The sequence below is a fragment of the Poecile atricapillus genome, chromosome 6 (genome assembly GCF_030490865.1).
Source record: "Poecile atricapillus isolate bPoeAtr1 chromosome 6, bPoeAtr1.hap1, whole genome shotgun sequence".
Taxonomy (NCBI): domain Eukaryota; kingdom Metazoa; phylum Chordata; class Aves; order Passeriformes; family Paridae; genus Poecile; species Poecile atricapillus.
The window spans coordinates 5608869-5627430 of NC_081254.1; the positions used below are offsets into that span (position 1 = coordinate 5608869).

At 45.3% G+C, this 18562-nt stretch overlaps 1 protein-coding gene across 4 annotated transcripts in view; it reads left to right on the top strand.

The window, feature by feature from the left end:
* The window catches only part of MICU1 (mitochondrial calcium uptake 1), an 84465-nt gene extending 66366 nt beyond the window's left edge, over nt 1-18099 (top strand). For all 4 annotated transcript variants that reach the window (XM_058841302.1, XM_058841304.1, XM_058841303.1 and 1 more), the window contains 4 exons: nt 6119-6256; nt 10335-10443; nt 15798-15887; nt 17338-18099. In XM_058841302.1, the coding sequence (XP_058697285.1) occupies nt 6119-6256; nt 10335-10443; nt 15798-15887; nt 17338-17501 (501 nt within the window). In that variant the 3' untranslated portion in view covers nt 17502-18099. The remainder of the gene's footprint in view (nt 1-6118; nt 6257-10334; nt 10444-15797; nt 15888-17337) is intronic.
* Nucleotides 18100-18562: the final 463 nt, after the last annotated feature.

Here is an 18562-nt window from a genome sequence, read left to right on the forward strand (position 1 = left end):
AGGGCAGGGATGGCAGTAACAGAGCCAGGTCTGGAGAGCAGACACAGGAGGAGATGGCTCAGCTCTTCCCCCTCTCCATCCCTTTAATTTATCAGACGTGTCCTTTTTCATGTCCTCTTAGCATTACTGATTCCTTTTCTGTAGGATTCCTTCCTGTCATTCCCTCACTGCACAGAATTTCAAAGTGTGGATCTGCTCAGAGCCTGCAGGAAGATATTTTCATTCGTGGGCTGAAGTTCAGGTGCAGCCATCTTTACATAACCCTTTTTTAAATCACTCGTTAAAGTGGAACAAGTGGCTGGTGATGGGAATGAATTTTTCCCCCTTGCAGGCAGCAGTGGCTTGCCAAGGTCAATGAAATCTCCAAAGCTTCTCTCCAACATCAGGTCTGCTGGGATTGCACTGCTGCTGACAGATGGACATTTTTAACCTGGCTGCTACATATTCACTTAGGCAGAGGGGAAGAAAGTGTGAACAAGGGAGAGTGTTTGGAAGATTGGATTTTTCTCATGTGAAAATAGCTCAGATTTCTTTATTAATTTTTAAGGTAAAGAGAAGCGATGCTGCAGGCTGGGTTTGGCATTTCTTCCTTCCCATTTTCATTCCTCCTGCTGTTAGCAGCTCTGAACATCTTCAGAGCTGTGTCTTTGAGTGGGCTTTACCAAATAATGCAGTAATAACATCTGGGGGCTCTTTGTAGGCTGTGTCCAGAGCACACTGAGCTTCATCTTGCAAAACCCAGCACTTTAGGTCTGTGTCCACAGAAGAAACCTTTCAGCGTAATTATCCCCCCCATTCAAAAATAAATTAGTATTTTAAATCTTCAATCTCCCCAAACAAAAAGCCTTTAGAAACTTTTGCCTTTCTTTTTTTTTCTGGCAGTAATTTGGTGCCTGTGCAAACACTTCAGCTTATTCACAAATACATTAAATTTTTTTGGATAGACGAGGTTGCTTGGATTTAGGGAGATATATAGTGTTTTCCCCTTTCTTTTTCTTCCTGTCATAGTTGTATATGCAACTTGATGAGAGATCCTGGCAGCCTCCTTCTCCAGAACAGTAAACAGAGCCAGTGCTGCAGTAGTTTGCAGATAAATAATGTATTACAGCCTGTCAAAGAAAGCTTTGAGCAAATATTACTTTAAAGGGTCATATATTATGAATCTGAATATTACCCTACAAATCATTATTTCCCAGACCTTTTTGATTCCTTATTATGCACAGAGCAGCTCTGGAAACAGGTCACCTTTTTAAACTACCCCTAAACCTGATAGAATTAGTATTAGCAATATTTCTTCCATGGATATTTATTTTAACTTGCAGAAAGAAGCTCAAAAATCATTCCTCAACACTTCTCTCCCCATCCAAAAGTCCTTGAAGATGTATTTCTCTTTGCTATCTCAATTAGGAATGTGGCACGCATACATTTATTTATTTAAGATCCTTGCTTTGAGATTGTAGGGAATACATTATCTGTTTGATTTGTTTTTAGGGGAAACCTTCCTAGAAATTTAAGAGGCTGCTAAAATACAGCTGGATATTTAGCTAATATGAGTGTTTGAAGAGGATAGGAAGTATATCCTTTTGGCATTGCTTTAGGAAAAATCTGAGCTGTGTTTTCATCCTGCTGGCTCCTGTTACAACTGGGTGTTTCTCTCCTGCACCGATGGGATTTGGTGGATCCTAAATGCTGTCTGTGCCAAGTGCCTGGAGGTTATTTTAGCCATTTTCCTCTTCAGCAAACAAAGGAGGAGACACAAGCCACCAGTGTGTGTCCAGCCCAAAAATGCCAGCTTAGGAAGGAGGGGTATCATCTGCAGGCATAATTTATCCCACTTTTCCATGGGAGGTTTTGACATCCACTCGTGGTTGTCTGGTGATGCTGAGCCCTCGCTGAGGGTTTTGGTGTCCCCTCCCCAGCTGCAGAGCTGGGGTTGCTCTCTTGGGCTCAGCTGGGTCTGGTGACAGCAATCACAAAATACTGCTCCTCCTTTTTAAAGCAGCTTTTTAAATTCCCATTCTCTGGTTGGAGAGGATTTTAGCACTGGAGTTTTAGGTAGAATCTTCTCCTGTTAATACTATTGATTATGACAGATTTATTGAGGAGGAAGGAGAGAATCAGCTGGGAGGAGAAACCTTTTCCTGAGAAGTGTTTGGTACCCAGACTTGGCCATTTTCTGAGGCCACTGGAGCTTCATTTCCCTCCCACTGGTGAGCTTTGCTGGCAGAAGGAGAGATGAAAGGAAACCATTGTCTACATTTAGGAACTTCCAGCAGGTTTTTTTGGGGTTTTTTTTTCCACCAGGATGTTTCTCGTGGTGGTATCTCTGAATTGGTTTGGGCTGGATGTTCCTCAGAGCCTGGGATTTGATTTCCTGCAGGGGAAGATGGATTGAGTTAGTGGAAGGAAAAAAAAAACTGAAGCAAGGAAGAAAAGATATTATGGCTCTCCTCTTTTATGATGGATCCTTGTATTGCCTTTCCATAAACTTGTGCAATTTAGGAGATGTAGAAGCAGGGAAAATTGCTTATTTGTCCTCTGTTCTCCTCCTGTGGAGAAAGCTTTTCTCTCAGAAGGAAGGAGAGTGGGGTTATTTGAACAAAACTGGTCATTTCATCTCACAGAGGAGCAGGAATATGCTCATCCTGTCAGGTTTGAGGGGGAGTTTGGGACTATTTAACACATGTTTAAGGTTATGGTTAATCTTTTAAATAACAAAAAAAACCAGGGAATACCCTGCTGTGTATTTGGACTGACAGCTGGGACTGGGCTAGCAAAGCTGGTGAAGTGAAGGGCTGCACCCCATTTCTTCTACCTTCTTCCCCTCCCATAGGATTCCAGAATGGCCTGGGTTGGAAGGGATCTTAAAGCTCATCTCATTCCACCACACTTTCCACCATCCCAGGCCGTTCCAAGCCCCATCCAACCTGGCCTTGGACACTTCCAGGGATCCAGGGGCAGCTACAGCTTCTCTGGGCACCCTGTGCCAGGGCCTGCCCACCCTCCCAGGGAACAATTTCTTTCTAATAGCCAATCTAAACCTCCTTTCTTTTAGTTTGAAGCTGTTCCCTCTTGTCCTGAACAGTTCCTGCTGAACTGTTCCATAAACGCCTTGGATTTCCTTTCACATCACGTTGGCTTTTAATGAATTTCAAAACACAGCTTTTTTTCTATTTCAAGCTAATTTCTTCAGCACCTCAGGTGTCCTGGCCTGCAGGAGGAAGACTGGCCAGCATTCTATCCCATTTTCCTTGCCTCGTGCAGATGCAGAATCCACTGCTGGCACCAAGTGGCTGCGAGTGGAAACTGCTCTGGAGGTGTTGGGCTTGCTGGATTTTGGGGCTGCAGTTTGGGCTGGGGTAGGATCCCCTCTGGATCATGCCAGGTGAGCGACTGCTTTGGCCCTGCTTTTCCTTCTTGAAGATCCATGAAAGGGAAAAAGGCTGTCAGAAGACTTGTTTGCCTGTAATAAATCCCAGTGTGCTGTGCCCTGCATCCCCTCCTTGTAGGGTTTGGGGTTCTTGCCCCTCCCCAATGAACAAAAAAATAACCTGTACAATATCATCCTGTGCATGGAGGCAAATAATCCTGATTACCTGGGAATGGGCACTATTTTTCCTGCTTTCTTCAAATACCCAGAGGATTTTAACACTTAACACTGTTTGTAGGCTGTGTATTGAAAGAAAAATTCCTATAGGCTTTGCACCTTCCTTCATTTCCAAGTGGTGACTTGTGTTTGGCTAGAAGATGTTCCAGAAGGTAGAGGAGCATGGATATGCCTCTGCTCCTGGCCAGGGGGGTGGGAAAGGGGGTGTCAGGAATAACTGGAGGTTTTCTTTCATCAAAAATCAATGGGTTTCCACTCACAAATCCTTTGAAGCCAAGTTTCTTTATGGATAAACAGAATCTCTGACATACCAGAAAAAAATAAGCAGAATTTCCCCCTGAAATTTCTCTTTAAATGACATGCCCTGCTTATCCCTTCTGTAATTAATTTAAAAGCATCTGACAGTAGCTTGGAGGTAAGATTTGAACTTTCTTTAGCCCTCACTGTGATGCTGTTGCTTTTTCTCAGTTCAGTGGTGGTTATATTGAAGTTTGGGAACTGGATGTGGACCAGCTCTCACTTCCCAGCCCTTTTCTGGGCTGACCTTTGCAATGAGCACCACTGTACATGACAGCAAATATCTGAGTGTTCTGGTTTAATGTTAGAGATGTTGATTTTAAAGTGAGATAAATAATAAGCAGCATAAATTCCATAGTTTCCAGGCTTTTTTCTATTTCTTGCAAATAGTTGTGTGGTGTATCAGTACAAAAATGAAGATGAAAACTATTTTAATAAGTATTGTAATTTTTCCTTTCTGTTTTTTTGGGTTTTTTTTTTTGCATCTGGTAGCACAAAACTGACCACAATCTGAAATGTTTAGTTCCAAAAAACCTGCAAGGAGCTGGTTCTTTATTCCTCCATCTGCAGGGAGCTGTGTTTGCTTGTGCTACCCCATGAAGCTGCCCAATGCTTGATCCTTAATGCAGTGCAGGGGGAGAGGGGGTTGATAGGATTTTAGACACCAACTTGAGATTTTCTAAGTGTAGTCACCACTTAGGAGGTTGATCTGAGATATTTGGACCCATTTCCTGGCCTTTAATTAAAGATGCTACCTAAAGCTCTGCTAAAACTTGGGGTACTTTAAGGCTGTTGGTAGAAAAGTGCTGGTTGGTGTCTCTGGGGATGAAATTAGGAATATTACAGCAGAAAAAAGCATCAGGGCTGCTTCTGAGGCAGCACTGACGGCAAATTTTTGTGTCCCAGGGGCATTTTCTTGGCATTCTTCAGGCATGGCAGAAATTACTACTTTTGCTTTTTAATGAGGAACATTCCCAAAAGATGAGTTTTCTCTCTCTTTTCCCCCAGCATAGGAGAATGGGAGAGGCCCATGTTTTGCATCATGAGTGATCTCCAAAGCCTGTATCAGATGACAGTAAAAATCACCATTTTTCCCCCAGAACTGTGTGGGCCACTCAGGTGAAAACACAGGGGGGTTGAAGAGCAGAATTTCTCCATTTGGGATCTGCCTCCTGCCAGAGTCACCCATACAAATCCCTCCAGCCTTGCTGCTTCACTTATCAGGAATCCCTTGGTTTCCCACTGGAAAAATCAACTAAAATCTGGTTGATATGGTGATAATTAAAAATTCATTAGCACTGAAGAGCAGCTGAGGCAGGAATGGTCAACTCAGCAGGCAGCAGAATGTCAATCACTGGTACCAAGTTGTTCCCCATGAGTTTAAAAATTAATTTTGTTGTTAAATGTCATCTTCTGACTTGTGATCAGGAGTGTCGGTCTTGTGTTTCCTGGTAAATTTGAAGGGATATATCCCAAATAAGGGATCCTGAATGCTGAGGTCTGCAAAGCTGGATGAAGTCTAATGTTGATGCTTGTAGATTCACAGAGGTGGAGGAAAAGGAAAGGATGAAATCCCCATTATTCAGTGAGCAAAGACCTGCTCCCACCCAGCACCTCCCCAAGCTGGGGAATGGCTCTTCCCTCCTTGCCTGCAGTGGAAGCCAGGAGACAAACTACTGCAGGAGAGATAGATTAGTGGAGAAAAACTTCCTCTGCACAAGGGCTTTTGAGAAGTTCTGCAGGGGCTTCACACAGCATTTGTAAGAGTCAGGGACTGGAAGGGTCTGAGGATGAGGAGAACTTGGAGAAGGTGAAGTCTGGAGACATCCCTGAACTTTCCCTTGCTGGGATACTGGTACAGGCCTTGGAGCAGGGAAGAGTAAGATGAGAAGACCTTTGCAAGACTTCTCATTGGTTTATTAACCACTGTCCCTGTTTAGAGCAACCATGGAACCACTCCTTAGCCCAGTCCTGTGGGATAAAATTGGGAGGGTGAGATACAAGGGCTTCTCCTAAGACCTGTCCATGGAATCGCACATGGGGAGAATGTGGAGAGACAGTCCTGGGGAAAGCAGACACTGAAACACATCAGGACTTCTTCACCAGTGTTTCCTGCAATATTAACTTTTATGGTGCCTTTTTTATGCTTCATACCTCAGGTGGAGCTTTCTGCTGCTCCTCATTTTCATCTCCCTGTTTGCCTTTGCCTTGCAGTTTGAGCGGCACGACCCGGTGGATGGGCGGATCACGGAGCGGCAGTTCGGGAGCATGCTGCTGGCATACAGCGGGGTGCAGTCCAAGAAGCTCACTGTCATGCTCAAACAGCTCAAGAAGCACTTCCAGGATGGAGAGGTCAGTGATGTTCTTGGAAAATTTGGGAAAATTTCTCAGCCCCAGGCTGGGCTGGGAGATGAGTTAAGTCAGTCCCAGTTTTCTTCGGAAAAGCATCCACTCCGTGTTAAGCCGTGGTGGAGAGAGGGAAGAGCTGGGAATGCAGGGGTTGGTGGCCAGTGCAGGCTGTAGGTTCATGCCTTATGAAAAGAGATGCTGTAATTCTAAAAATTCAATTTGCTGAATGGCACCCTGGGTCTGGAGCCAGAACAAACACTGAAGCCGTGCTCCCAGTTCCTGGCTCGACCTTGGATTCATTAGCTGCTGTGACCAGGCAGGTTATTATTTAGTTATTAACTTCTGGGAAAAATTACTCACAATTTACAGAGGAGTGAGTTTGCAGACCCTACACTCATTAATTCAGTGAGAGACCTTGGAATAAGATATCCATACCACAAGATGTGCTTTATCAGGTAAGGCAAGTATGGGCTGAGAAACTAGAATTTTACATCTGCTCCTATAATGAATGTTCTTTTATTAAGCCAGAATGTTCTTTTATTAACTGGAATATAAACAAACAATTCATCAGAGTGAGAATGGATGGAAAATCTTTGGCTGGCTGTTTTAGAGCTGCTTTCTTCTGACATCAGAACCGAAGTTTATTTCTTAACTGGTTGAGGTGCCAAGTGTGTTATAAAACACAAGTTTTGACCAGGTTCTGCTCATTTGTTTTTTTGTTCCTTAATGGGGTTCCTACATTAACAGAAATAATTTGATTTCTCCAGGAAAAAGTGCTTAAATACAATGTGTATCTAATAGAAAAGATCAGCTCTGGTTTTGAAGTTTGCAAATGGTTGATTCTTTCTCTGTAATTTTTGGGTTTATATATACATTTATTTATATGTATGTGTGTATAGATATTACTGAACAGTAGCTTGATGTGTGAGAAAAGAGGCAAAGGAATTTATTTTGGAAGGTTTCCTACAACAGATGTTTTCTTCCTTTTGTGTGTAAGCCAAGACCCTGACATCTGTGCCAAAGGAAGAACTTCTTGTTCTTACCTTACTCCTCATCCCCAAATCAACCAGATTGTCTTTCTATTTACAGCCAGCCAGATTCGGAGCAAATCTTTATCTTCCTTTTTTCCAAGGACTTTCAAGGAGAGGAAATGGGCAATAGGACAAAAAAAAAATTCCATTTGCAAGGAATAGAATTGGTGAAAAATTCACAATTCCTTACACTGGTGAGGATAAAATGCCCAGAAACTGTCCCAAACTCACCCAGCAAGGCTTTCCCCTGGAAGTACAGTTCTTTTGAGAGAGCTTTCTTATGGAATCTGCCAAACCTTGTCTTCCTTGTCTGATGCAATTACCTTGAGTGCACAAGGCAACCCTGGCAGCCTCCAAAACAACAAAACTCTGAGTTTAATCTAATCTTTAGCTGTTTTCCGACACTGTTATTCTGCATTCCTGCTTTTGGGAGTGATAAGTTTGCTTCTATTAACTGCCAATCTGCTTTCATTATTTTTATTTTTCTTGAGGAAAGATCCAATCTTACCCTGCATATAGGTGTACTTTGCTTATTCAGCAGAGCTGCCACATTCTGTTTTGTCTAACATGAGTGTCCTCCCCAAGTTGTACTTACACAGCTGATTTTCTCTTCGTAAGAGGAGCCTGAGTCATCAGCAATACTCACAAGCAAGGTATTATTTGGTTTTTGCCCCCCTAACTGCTAGAAAACCAAGCTGTCTCTTTAGAAACTAGTGATTCATGTCATCTACATGTGCTTTGGGGGCTGGCTGAGGTATTTTTCTGTGGAGATAGCAGGGGGTGGCAGCAAGGTGGAATTCCTGGCTGAACCTGGGTTCCCAAGTGAAAAGCCCTAATTTTTGCAGGAGATATTGGAGCTGTTGTGTTACAAGCAGGTAAGTGCTTCTGGAGTCTCCCTGCTTATGTTTTGTGAGGATTACTTGGATGATGAAGGGATTCATCTGATTGTGAATCGACAGCTGGAGCTACAAATGCCTTGAAATGGGTGATCATTCATCTGTTGACTTGCCTGAGGCTGTGCCAGTCTCTGATTTTTACTTTATTTTGGTAGCTGGAACAGAGTTAATGCTGATGCCATCCTCACCTATAGGGTTCCTCAAAAAAATATTAATTTTCATAACACTGATGGTATTTTGCTACAGACATTCAGTGGTTTTGTCCACATGAAAGCTACAATTTGTAGGATGCATGTGTGTCATACATGTGTGTCACTGAGTTTGTTTTTTCAACTGGTGAAAGGACCACAAAGGCCAGGTTGGATGGGGCTGGGAGCAACCTGGGATAGTGGAAGGTGTCCCTGCCCATGGCAGGGGGTGGAATGAGATGGGCTTTGAGGTCCCTTCCCACCCAAACCATTCCAGCATTCCAAACAAGAGTCCATTTTGCAAAGACAGCAGTGCTGCTTGGGCATCTGCCATTTTGGGAATCCCAGGAAAATACGAGGTCTGTGGCTCTTTGCTTAGAGCACTACAAACCTCAGATGTCCCACACAGAGCAGGCAGATGCTGACAATTCATCTTCTGCTGAAGAAGACAGCACAATGTCTTCTGCTGGCCTGGAAATGGCCACACACCTCGTGGTTCTCCAGGCTTTTCCACACTCTCAGTGCCCTGCTCCCAGGCAGGGAGGCATCATGATAATTGCAAAGATATTTTCTATTGTAGAACCGTTGTACAAAACAGAGGGATCTTTGCAGTGCTTCCTGCAGGAGTACCTGATTAATTGGATTATTTTTTTTCCTAGGACAATATTTGATTTAATTCTGCTGTACATCCTAGTGTTCCTTTCAGGAAGAGGAGCAGGCAAACATTCAAGGATAGCTCCCTGCAGAGTCACCAGGGATTTCTCTCTTCAGTCAGCTCTGTTGTCCACGTGTGCTCTCCCATTTTGCCATCTCATCCTTTTTGGCCCAGATCCATGAATCCAGGGCTGACAGAGCTGCTGTTGCATGTGCCAGTGCACACGTAGATCATCAATGCAGTGCCACATACTCACAGCAAAGATAAGAACAAGCTGCAAATGTCTGTATGGAAAGATTTAAAAATTTTCTTTCAAAGGATTGGTGGCTTCTTCCCTGATTAGAAGTTGCTTGAGCAGAGTTACAGCAGATTGTGAAAATTTATATTTGACAGTACATGCTGAACACATCCAGATCACAGAACTGTGCTGTTACGCAGTTAGGATTTTTAATATCTTGCTCTATCAATCTGTTGTGCCAGGCAGGATAGGAGGAGCCTGAACCTGAACTCCTGACAAGCTGATTTATGTCTCGCAGAGAGGGAGTCTGAGTGTTTATTACCGTGGTGATGATTCACCTCCTCCCTTGGCTCTGTGCTGTGGCTCTGCTGGAGGAGTTGGAGGCTCCAGCTCTTGTCCCAGCACTGCTGTGGTTGTGCTGGAGCTGAACAGGGTGATAAAATCAGGTGTAGTGTAACCAGGTGGGGTTCCCAGAGCTGTGCTCATCGGCACCACTTCTTCTGGGGAGCTCAGGATGTTTTTCCATGCCTATCCCAAAGCGTGGCTGTCGGCTCTCACCGAGCACATGCTCTTCTGGCCCAGGTAAGTGGAGCAGACAGGGATCCTGCCTCCAGCAGCAAAGCAGACTGGGACACTTCTGTGCTTTAGTGTCATCTTCTGCCACACTGGGTAAGATATGGGTGCCCCCAGGGGTCCCTGAATCCCTTGTGAGGGACCTTACAGTGCACAGACTGTTTGATATTATCACTGCAAGTGTGCAGGCTTCAAAAAAAATTATCAGTTCACCTGTTTGCAGTGGTCTCCTGCATCTCAACTACAGGCTTGTGGTGTGTCTGCTCACCTGGGAGATGGTTTTCAGTCCCTTCCCATTGTGGGACTGGGAAGGAAGCAGGAGGGGAACAGAAGTACAGGTCACAACCCACATCCTCAAGTGCTAAGGTTGAGTTTTTGGAGTGTGCAGATGAATTTCCTTCTGGCTACAGCTTCAGGCCAATGAGTCACTGTGTCATTTCCAGGCAGTGTCCGTGATCTCCTTTTCCCATCTCCACATGAGTGTCTTTTCTCTGTCCTAGGGGCTGACATTTGAGGAGGTGGAGAACTTCTTCACTTTTCTGAAGAATATAAATGACGTGGACACAGCTTTGAGCTTCTACCACATGGCTGGAGCTTCTCTTGATAAAGGTATTAAAACCTGGGGGATGTTCAGGTGCTGAAAGCCTGAGGGAGCACAACTCATTCCGTGTCTTTGGAGTTAGGAAGGTATCAGACAAGCCCAGGCTGACAGGTTAAAAATGTACCCAAATTGCAATTCCTCCCTGTAATGAGGTGCTTAGCTCGCTACATCCATGGATAAAGAGGGATTTCAGGTTTTATACTTCCACAGTTTTAGATACAGGGATAAAAAAGGGCTGACATGTGTAGCCTGAATGGATGAGGAAGCAGTGATTTCATGGTGGTACCTGCAGAAGGACCATTCTGCTGTGTGACCTAAGGAGTGTGCCACAGGCTCCAGATCCCAGGGACACCGGTGTTTCTTCTTCATCCCCATCTTCTGTATTGACCTTTTTTGTCAAAGGACTTCAAAAATGAGTGTAAAAAAATTCTTGCAGAGTTATCTTCTGTGGGTCTCTGATCCACATGGCAGAGGCACAGCAGCAGTGGGGCTGGTGGTGGGAACTGCATAACCCTTATTTTGTTTCAGCTTTGCTCAAAAATCATAGACTTTGCCTAGAAATAAGGGCTGGATGCTGCATTTCTGCCTGGAAATCCAAGCAGTGGCAAACATCTTCAGAGCTCCCCTCAGGGAGTGCTGGAGGGAAAGAGGGGGGAGCAATGGAACACCACTGAGCCCCAGACTGAGCATTAAAGTCTGTCCAAGATTCTGTTTCAGATAACCCACAGTCCAGAGGAGTGGGCTGAATAAAGCTCAGAGCTGGTGTTTCCTGGGGACCTTGGTAATAATGTGGTTTATTGATCAGACCAATCCATATCCTCCTCCTTCTCATCATGTTTCCTTTTCTGAGCTGGTCTGTTCTTAGATCTGACACACTGATGGAAAAAAAAATAAATATATTTTTCAAAAAACCCCAAAATATATTTCAAACCAAAGTCCCACTCTGCTGCCAGGATCTCTCACAAGTGTGTGCTTTTGTCTTTAGTTTTTTTTAAGAGGGGATTTTATTTTTTTAAACAGACTGAGAATATAAAAAAAAAGATGGCAAACTCATTAAAAGATTTTTAGGCTAAGTGGAAACTCTTGTTTGCTACAAAGTTAAAGCTGATTTATTTAGGCAGCTGCAGAATTAAACATTTTGGAAGTCAGCTATTCAAACTGCTGCTGTTGTGGGGAAATATTAGGGCATTAATAGGTTTTGGGGCAGTGGAATTACGGAGGGAAACAAACGTGTCACATCTCTGCTTGTGTGTGTCAGCAGCCCGTCTCATCTTAAATTTTTCTGGAGGAAATCATCTGTACTCTTTGGTTTAGATCATCATTACCTTAAGACTTAAGAGAACCTGACAGGATTTTCTTTCATTTAAAAGTAAAATGCCTAGTCTGGGTGTGCTGCTGCTGCTGCTGCTCTGAGCCCTTCCTCCAGCATCCCAGAGGAGGTAATAGCCCAGCAAATCAAATTTACTCAGTGCCCACAGGAAATTAGCATTTATCATGTTGTGGAATACACATTTTTGCAGAATTTAGGTCTGTGTGCAGTTGGTAAATCAGTGTGATTGCCGTTTAATTACGTGCCATTAATGAGCTGCTGCAGCCACTGAGCTGGGGGTGTTTGCCCCAGCTGGAGCAAGGGAACCTTCCTTGGGCAGGAATCAGATTTAAGTCAAGTAAACCATAAATAGAGTGTGCCCTCCCAAAAGTGAAGCTTTCACAAGGTTGCTGGGTACAAACTAACAAATGTAAAAATTCCACTGGGATGGGGACTAGGAAGAGGTTAGTATGTGTAATAATTTGCTGCTAACAAAGCAGCAAACGTTATTACGATTTTAGAAGGGTTGTTTAAAATTTCAGAGGGGAAAAAAATGGCTGGTACCAAACAGCCAGAGCTTGACAGGCTGTTTTCTGTGCTGAATTTAAGTCACTTCTTCTTCTAAAAAGGATCATAAACCTGTATTTTAATGACCCATTTAAAAACACCCAGATTATTTATTAGCCCATCTTTCATTTTCCCAGCAACATAATAGCTGTCATTCTCCTAAATCACAAACATTCCTTAGAAGACTTTCCCAGCCTGGGCTCACAGCTGGAAGCAGGACAGGAGCTGAATTTGGTGCTTATTCCCCTTTTAGGAGGGTGTGAATTGCACTTTTTCTGGCACTGTGTGCAGCCAGGTTTCTGCTGGTGGAAAGCCACGGGATAACTCCTTTGGGGTTTAGGGCAAGGCATGGATGGGCCAAAGCACGGGGAGGCAGCTGAGCCCACTGCTGATCCGTGGCTTGGAGCAGGGCTGGAGCCCCAGAGAGGTTCATGGAAAATCATTTTTTTTGAATGATGCTTCTTGAAACGGCTGCAGAGTCGACAGGGAGTTAGGAAGGAGGCAGAGGTGAGCTGGAATGCAGTCATGGAATTGCTGCTTGCTTTCCTTTGCCTTGGAGATGGATGGAAGAAGTTGCCCCCCCTGGAAGCACAGCTCAGATTGCTTCTCTGGAATAATGGCAGTGCTGGTAGTTGGGAGGGGAGGACTTGGGTCTCTGGAGACCCTCATATCCAACAGGATCTCCTGCAGCCACTCACCCTGGGCCACCTGCAGTCAGGTTTGGGATGTCTCCAAGGAATCTCCTTTCTTTCCATATTTCTGGCTGTAGATATTGCACAAACAGGGGGTTGGCACTGCCTTTGGTCTGGGACCTCTGCTTTTTTTCCTCCGATCTCTGTGACTTTCTGTTATGCTCCTTTGATGTCAAAACAGCTTCTGCTCAGCTGCAGGGCTGCAGCCTCATGGTTTGAGGAGACAAAGGAAAATGTGCTGTGCCTACAGGATTGCATAAGGCTTATCCAGCTCTTTCCTGGATGGGTGTTCCGGCACGTACTCATGCAAATGATTTGTAAAAAGTTCAATGGATTTTGGTAGCTATGCTGCCAGTGATAGCATCCAACATTTCCAGCTGGGAGCCTTGACATGAAACGTGTGCATCAACGTGAGACTGATTCCTGGGAGACCAAAACACGCGTGTCCTGCCTTTCCATCCTGGAATGGCCCAGGGCAGGGAGCTCTGCTCCCATCACCCCGAGTGCCATTTGGAAAACAAAGGCAGCAGCCCAGCTGTCCATTCTTTTGGCCACATGTGTGATTAATCTCAAGTTGGAAGGAAAAAGTGAAGTTTGCCATCTGGCGAGGCTCTCGCCTGGAGCGAAGCCCCGTTTGCAGACGCTCGGTGCGGCATTGCTCATGGTGCAGTTCTGGGAATCAGAGTGGAAAAAAAGGATAACTGTGTCAGACACTAAACTTGCATAAAATAACTCAGATGGCTCATTAAAAGAATCAGTGGGGCATACCAATGCATGAAATTTTAGAAGCTTTTCAAGACAGAAATGTAGAACTCATTTCTGATGGTATGAAATCCAGGAGAATTTTTATTCCAGAGTCCCAAACCTGGACAGGCTTTGTTTTAAGAGATGTTCCCCAGACAGCACCTATTTCATTTTGTGAAGTGGTTAAGAAACTCCAGCAGGTTTAAATTTTATTTGCCTCCCTGAGCTACCTTGTGGTCTGGAGCATGTGTGTGGAAGAGGAAAGTAGAGATGCTTTCCCTCTTCCTTTTGATTCCTTAAAAACCAGCACAGCCCTAACCAAGCACAGCACAGTCATGTGAAGTCATTTTGGCATCAAGCAAGAACGATGGGATGGAGCTGACACTTGTGCAGTTGGATTAATGAGAGAGGAAGCAGGAACTGGTGGCCATGAGTACAAGTTCCAGCTGGGAAAACTGTGGCAGTAAAAAATAAACAGGAGGAGAGGGATCAGGAGACTCCCTGCAGAGATGGAAGGAACAGGTAAAATCTCAGCAGAAAAACCTGACTTTAATGATTGAAGGAATTGGGACAAGGGGCAATGGTTACAAACTTAAAGGGGAGATTTTGATTTGGTGTTAGGGAGAAATTGTTCCCTGGGAGGGTGGGCAGGCCATGGCACAGGGTGCCCAGAGAAGCTGTGGCTGCCCCTGGATCCCTGGAAGTGCCCAAGGCCAGGTTGGATGAGGCTTGGAGCAGCCTGGGACAGTGGAAGGTGTCCCTGCCCATGGCAAGGGGTTGGAGTGATGTGATCCTTAATGCCCCTTCAAACTCAAACCATTCTGGAATTCTGTGATGTATAAAATTACTCTAACTTTTTTTTAACATGTCAGGCTACAGCCATAGGGTACCTAAGGCACCAGGAGGGGAGGGATGGCATCAAGGTGAAGCACCTGGAGAGAAGTTTTACATTTGCAACAAATGAAATGAAATTTGGTGTTGCTGTCTGAGGAAATACAGAGTAATAACTGCTGACTCATCACTCATGGAGAAAAGGAATTTCACTCAAAAAGAATAATTGTGTGGGAAAAGCAGGGTCCTACTTGAGATTTTATGTATTTTACATTATGTACATTGTGTCATTTCAATTTTCTCCTGCATTATTTAGTAGAAGGAGACGTTTTATGGGGAAAAGGACCTGAAGGTGGCTGTGAATTCCTCTCAGAAAACCCCAGATTTCACTCAGGGGAGCAGAAATGGGGTGGAAGGTATCAATAGTGTAAACATCCATTAAAAAAAAAATCCTATTAGAAATATTTTATGCAGTTTGTAATTAATCCAGTTACAGTATACATTGGATGATTAATTTTTCCTTTCTGACACATGTAACTCTCCAAAATTACTGAAGGACTGGGCGTGCAGAAACCCATAAAGATGCTGTGGAGGAAAGCAGAAGCTGTTTGTGGTTTCAGTCTGGTTTTGGGATGCACCACTTCCCTCTCTGCCCTTCCTCCAAAGCTAAACATTGATCCCAGTTGCTGTGAATAGCATTTCCTTGGGTCAGGCTTTCTAGGGAAGCAATTTAACTTCAAATACACTCACACCAGCCTAGCCAGGGGGCTTTGTTTTTCCCATTTGTGCAGCAAAATCAACTGCCTAACCCTTCCAGATTGATAGCTCCATGGATTGCCCTTTTCTAAAGGTGGGAATAAAATTCCTGCTTGGTTCTCTGCTGCCAATCTGGGGAGAAAAGGGAAATACTTCCTTACAACTCTTTATATTTTTGCAAGGTTAATCTGGTCTTCTCCCTGTGGGAAGGGGGGGTGGGTTCGTTCTGCAATTACTGGGTTGCAACAGGAAAAGCAGTTTTTGGAATTCCCAGCCTGCTGGGATTGTTGTCTGATAGAATATCATCCTTGGAATGCTGTCAGAAGGAGCTGCCTCATTGATCAAGCTTATTCCCAGCCTCTCTGAAGACACAAATGCCGTTTTCTGCAGAGGAGCAGGAGTGTCCTGCTGTGGCTGGCACATCCTGACCCCTGTGTGACCCTGTGCCCTCCCTGTGTTGCAGTGACCATGCAGCAGGTGGCCAGGACAGTGGCCAAGGTGGAGCTCTCGGACCACGTGTGCGATGTGGTGTTCGCGCTCTTCGACTGCGACGGTGAGCGACCACCCCGACCTCAGCCAGGCCGGGAGAGTCAATCCAGGGCAGGAAATCCAGGGCAGGAAATCCAGGGCAGGAAATCCAGGGCAGGAAATCCAGGGCAGGAAAAGGGCTTTTCTTGCCATGCTCTTTGTCTGTGGATCTGTGGTGATCCCCCTGCCTTTGTGGGAAGGGTATCCAATGGTCCCCACCCTGTGAGATGTGGGAGCACGGACGGGAGGGTTTGATGTGCACACTTTGCTCCTTTTTTGCCCCCACACAACTGCAGTTTGTTTAACAAAATGAACTGCTGTGCTGCAGTGTTGGAAAGGAGCCGGTCTGGGGCTTTATCTCCAAAGTCCTAGACAAATGTCAGCTTAATTTTTAATGAATTAATAGCAGCTCTGTGCCCTGCTGGGAAGCTGGTGGCTTTGCAGAGAGTGTGAGTGCCCCGGGGTGATTGTTGTCACATTGAAGCACTCCTGGCTTGATTTAACAGGAATTACTGGAGTCTTTGCCAGGTGACAGCAATTCCAGCTTGGAAAAAAGGAAATTCTGCATTTGCCCAAAACAGCCAAGCCAAAATCAGAGTCCTGGCTGGCACCCTGCTTCTCCAGCACAGTCACCAGCATCTGGCAGCTCTGAGTGGCAGCACTGGTGCATAAATATGAACATTAAAAAAGTGTGTTTAATTATTTTATTCTTTCTTGTCCCTCTTGGTTTCAGCCCCACCCACTCCTTTGCACCTTTCTAAGGTCTCACCTCCTGTTTTATTTTCCTCTGTGCTTCAGTACCACTGTTCTGATACAAACTTCACACCAGATGATCAGCTGGAGATTCAAGTGAGCTGAAATGGATCCAAATGTTCACTGTTTGCCTTCTCTCAGAGGAGAATCTCCTAAATATTTTGATAGCAAATCCTCAGGGGGAAAGACTCTGTTTGCCCGAGGAGTCCCCCAAGGAAGAAACTAAGTAGAAAAGACAGCACAGACCTCTGATTATTATTATTGTTATTATTTTGTTGTTTTCATTCCATCAGTGTTTACAGACATTAAAAACCTGCAGCACTGGAGGGAATTTTGCTCACCCCTTGATAGTTTGCTGGAATTTTGCTGCTTAGTGGCTGCATTCTCCATAACCTCATTCATGAGATCAACAAATCTTCCCTTCTACTTCATTAGAAAAAATTCTGCACCCATAATTTCCTAAACCACTTAAAGTGTTTCCTGGGAGGACACGGACATTTGGTTTGCATTTTGCTTTTCTGCCTCCTGCAGGCATCCATAGGGTTGGGATTTAAAATCTGTGGCTCAGGAACCCTTGCTGAGCAGGTTATTTTGGGAGGTGGGAGCCAAACGTGGTCTCAGTTTCTGCAGGAAAGGACTCTCATGGCTGCTGCCCTTTAAAGTTACTTACATTTCAAGGAGATTGGTGGTGGGTCTCTGATTATTTCTCCTCTTTTTTTCAGGGAATGGCGAGCTGAGCAACAAGGAGTTTGTTGCCATCATGAAGCAGCGCCTGATGCGAGGCCTGGAGAAGCCCAAGGACATGGGCTTCACACGGCTGATGAGGGCCATGTGGAAGTGTGCCCAGGAGACAGCGTGGGACTTCACAGCTCCCAAGCAGCAGTAGAGGGGCTGGGAAGGAGCACCCCCATCCCCTGGCACAGCCCATGGGCACAGCAGGGTGGCACCAGGCTCTGGAGAGCCCAGGCTGTCTGTAACAGGAGGGTTTTGTCAATCCAAGTTAGAAATCCACGCCTGTTGTATTTGCTTGCTGCTGGCTCTCCTTAATATTCCTCTCTCTCAGGAATAAGGAAAGGACTTTTATTGCCACCACCTCTGCAGTGTGATGTGCCCTGCTCCAGAGCTGGACCCCAAATCACCTTTATTTAATGCTATGAAAAAGTGGCACGGGGGTTATTTTGATTCTCAGACTGCTCCTCGGAAAAGCCGGGCAATTCCTGCATTTCCTGGATCCCAGAACCAAGATTTCAGCCAGTCAAAAGCTCCATGCTGCACCTGCTGCAGGAGGGAAGCTAAAAGTAGTGGAGTAACTGGCTCTCCTGCCCTTCCTGCCTTGCACCAGCATCCTGCTGCAGGAGCTCCCTAATTGATTTCCCACATGGAGAGCCCTCTCCGTGGGGAATTGTACCGGGAAGGGGCTGACAGGCGTTGTTTGCCGGGTGCTGTCCTCTGTAAAATATCATGTAAAGATGTTGCTCACAGCAGCCTGGCTCTGTCTCTCCATTGCTCCAGATCCTCCCCCAAGGCTGGGGCTGAGGCACTGAAGATGGGGTGTTTTGGAAGGGGGGGGGGCAGGGAAAACTCCATGACTTTACAGAACTGGAAAGACGAAGGGGATAAATCACTCCTTCCTGCACAGGACATGGAACTGCTGGGGAGAGTCCAGAGGAAGCCACCAAGATGAGCAGAGGGATGGAGCAGTCCTGTTGTGAGGAAAAGCTGGGAGAATTGGGATTGTTCAGCCTGGAAAGAAACTCCAGGGTGACCTAATTGTGGCCTTCCAGTGCCTGAGGAGGTGACAAGAAACATGGGGAGGGAATATTGACAAGGGCCTCAAGTGCCAGGACAAAAGGGGAAATGGTTTCAAACTGCCAGAGGGCAGGGATAGATGGGATATTGGGAAGGAATTGTTCCCTGGGAGGGTGGGGATGCCCTGGCACAGGGTGC